This window comes from Chelmon rostratus, chromosome 3, assembly GCF_017976325.1.
Source record: "Chelmon rostratus isolate fCheRos1 chromosome 3, fCheRos1.pri, whole genome shotgun sequence".
NCBI classification, from domain to species: domain Eukaryota; kingdom Metazoa; phylum Chordata; class Actinopteri; order Chaetodontiformes; family Chaetodontidae; genus Chelmon; species Chelmon rostratus.
Genome location: NC_055660.1, coordinates 8,294,914 through 8,298,213, shown reverse-complemented (window position 1 = coordinate 8,298,213; position 3,300 = coordinate 8,294,914). Strand labels below are relative to the sequence as shown.

General features: G+C 47.4%; 1 protein-coding gene across 1 annotated transcript; it reads right to left on the bottom strand.

Annotated features, from left to right (window-relative positions):
* Positions 1 to 1,518: 1,518 nt before the first annotated feature.
* On the bottom strand, positions 1,519 to 2,892 carry LOC121604274 (D(1) dopamine receptor-like). The gene has a single exon (XM_041933751.1). It carries the CDS (start codon positions 2,890 to 2,892, stop codon positions 1,519 to 1,521), a length of 1,374 nt encoding a protein of 457 aa, XP_041789685.1.
* Between the last annotated feature and the right edge of the window lie 408 nt (positions 2,893 to 3,300).

Genomic DNA, 3,300 nt, shown 5'->3' with positions numbered 1-3,300 from the left:
GGATGTTGTTACCTTTGTACAGAACTAGGATATTTCCCCACTCCCACTCTTTATGCGTAGCTAAGCTAACTGCTGCTAGCCGTTTTTCATAAGTACCTTACAGATATGTGTGGTATCAGTCTTCTCATCTAAAGCTAAAATTATGCATCTCCAAAGACACACCCAAACACCTCTCAAATCTCAACAATGCTTTGACCTGCTTGACACGCAAGGTGATAAATTCATTTAAATTAACTTCTTTTCAGGACGCAGGTTCAAAACGTGGATGAAGACCAAGGTAAATGTGCTACATACCATAGCTAGAAGCTACAGCTAGCTAGAACAATGCTAGCTGTATCCCCCTGTTTCCAGTCTTTGTGCTAGGCTATAAGATAGCCTGTACTGCTTAACCCTGGTATTGATTGTCTCCTCTAATTTAGTCAAACAAAAAGGTTTATCTCCCTACGGAACAATTCTTTATTTTTTCACAGTAATGTAATCACAACCACCAACAAAATATTTTCAGCTCTAGATGGAATCATAATTCTTGCTGGCTCCATTAAGGCTTTTGGCTCTGTGAGGTTGTAACATATTTAATACCAACAAGGAAGTCTCATTAAACAAAGATGAACAGATGTTAATCTGTGGAAAGTTCATCCCAGAGCAGAATGTGAGACCGCGGACCTCCAACTAATCCTGTCCCTGTTCCTGCATCAGCCTCACTGCATAGAAAGTAATCACATCTTGCGTTTTTGAGGGTTGTCACGGTAAAAGCTTCTGTGTTCTCACTGGTCAGGGCGTCTTTCACAGGAACAACCTTTACAAATTATTTATGTTTGTTTCTTTCAGGGGAAGCAGAGTGCACAGTGCATCCACCATGAGGCACAGCTGACGGGTGCTAATGTGAGTCAGTTACATAATCCCATTTCTAGAGATTCAGAGAAATCCTGACCTCTGATAACTCTCCGTCTGTGGCGGCTTGAATAGAAGCCTGGCGGCACCAAATGTCCATCCTCAAAATCTAAATGTCAGTGTTTTTCAACTAAAATGGATGAGATATTTTTACTTGTTTGCTGTTTAATTTCATTTGAGATTTCTCTTGAAATCAGGCATACTTTACTTCAGCAATGTGAATTTAAAGTGTTTTATTATGTACAAAATTAATTCTAATCTGAGACTGAAAACACTATAAACTAGCTTGTCATTTATGGCTGTTTCTTAGAAAATAACTCAGGATTTGTAGAGGGAAAATGAAATTGCTTCTTTCCTTTAAGTTTCTTGCTTGCTTGATTTCACTTGTACGACAGGAAAATAATTGTAGAACACAGTCTAACATCTCTCCGATGCTAATGTTGCCACTGGGCCTCAGTTTATTGACCCACCTGGACCTGTCTATGTCCTGATAAAGAAAAAGGAGAGGTAGTCCTCACACTTAATATTACAATGCAACATTTCAACCCACAAAGTCTTTGTTGCTTCACCTGCTTCTTTGCATACTTTTCCTGACCTCGCGACATGTGATTTCACAAATTGTACCACTTAAATCGGTATCTGGGTCAGTCTGGCTTTGTCGTTACTATCCTCAGTGTCCGTCACCTGCTCCGAGGTTGTGCCTCTGTGATAAAACGCGGTCACCGTTGTGTTCCCGCTGTCCTCGCTTCCGCCGGTTTTCGTGGTACATGAGACGCTCAGCTTCATGTTCAGCGGGATCTCCTGCTTCAGCTGTCCGGCCTCGTTGCTCGCCATCACGGTCTCCACCGCTGCGCTCACCGCGGCGCAGCAGCCGCGTCCTTGGCAGCGCAGCAGCCGCAGGAAGGCGTCTCTGAAGTCCGCGTTGAACGCATAGATGACCGGGTTGAGGGACGAGTTGCTCCAGCCGATCCACACGAAGACATCGAAAGTTTTTTCACTGACGCAGTGAGGGCCCCGCTGGGCCCCTGAGGCCTCTGGCCCAGGACAGAAGGGCAGAGCGCAGTTCAGGACAAAGAATGGCAACCAGCAGCAAACAAAAACGCCCATGATGATGCTCAGAGTTTTGAGGACTTTGGTCTCTTTTCTGATGGACACTTTGAGCTCCCGGTGTGACTGATTAGAGTGCCGAGTATCGGGATAAGGACGGGTATGAGACTGATAAGAGTTGGTACTTATTTCCGTGCGCAGGTGAGGAAATTGCTCAGGTGCGTCCGCTCGGCAACTCTGCGCGTGCTCCGCCGCCCGCTCCAAGGAGGATATCATCCGGATCTGCATCTGTGCTATCCGATAGATGCGGGTGTATGTGACAATCATGATAGCCACCGGAATGTAGAAGCTGATGAGGGAGGAGGAGATGGCGTATGTGCGGCTCAGGCTGGAATCACAGCTCCCGTCAACACTCTTACCGTGGAGCGCCACATCCTCCGCAGCCGGATCACCGATCTCCGCCTGGTGCCAGTTCATCTGCACGGGAACGAAGGAGATGACCACGGAGACTGTCCAGGTCACGCCAATCATAACAGAGGCCACCTTCTTGTTCATACTCCTCTCATAGCGGAAAGGGCTGGAGATGGCCCAGTATCGGTCCACACTAATCACGCACAGGTTGAGGATGGAGGCCGTGGAGCACATGATGTCGCAGGCCAGCCAGGTCTTACAGAACCCCCCAAACGGCCAGAAACCCGCCACTTCAGCAACAGCTTTCCACGGCATCACCAGCACGGCGACCAGGAGGTCCGACAGAGCCAGGGACACGATAAAGATGTTGGTTACTTTGGCGCGCAGGTGCCGGTACCGAAAAACCGCTGCGCAAACCGTAAAGTTGCCTAAAAGCGTCCAGATAATAAGCAGCGCCAGGACGCAGCCCGTTAAAGCTCGATGCGCCGGTAACTCCTCCCGGCTGCCAGCTCCTGCCAGTGCCAAGCCGGTTGTGTTATTCATTGCCTGGTCCTGCGCTTGTCCATTTGTCAAACTACGAGGACAGAAATGCCATCCACTCGTACCATTGACAGAAAAAAACAAAAGGGAAAAAGAGTGCGCGTCCTCCTCACTGATGTGTGCTGCTGCTCTGAGCGCAGAGCAGATTTACTGGGGACCACATCCACCACCAGCTGGTCCTCACTGCTGACAACACAGCACAAAGACGCGCAGGGCTGAGAGAAGTTTGCCACCTGAGAAAAGAAAAACATGTAAAGCCATTTTCAGTGATTTCATCCAGCATTACTGTTTAATATTCTCCCTCTTTTAACATTAGCCAGAGCTTTTGTTGTTCAGGAGTGGCTTAAATAAAGTGCTGTTAACAGGACATCAGACTACAATTATGAGTTTTATTTATACACCTTGCTTAAC

What these genes read in the sequence shown, in the direction of transcription:
- LOC121604274 (XM_041933751.1), bottom strand. Translation starts at nt 2,892, where the DNA reads ATGAATAACACAACCGGCTTGGCACTGGCAGGAGCTGGCAGCCGGGAG.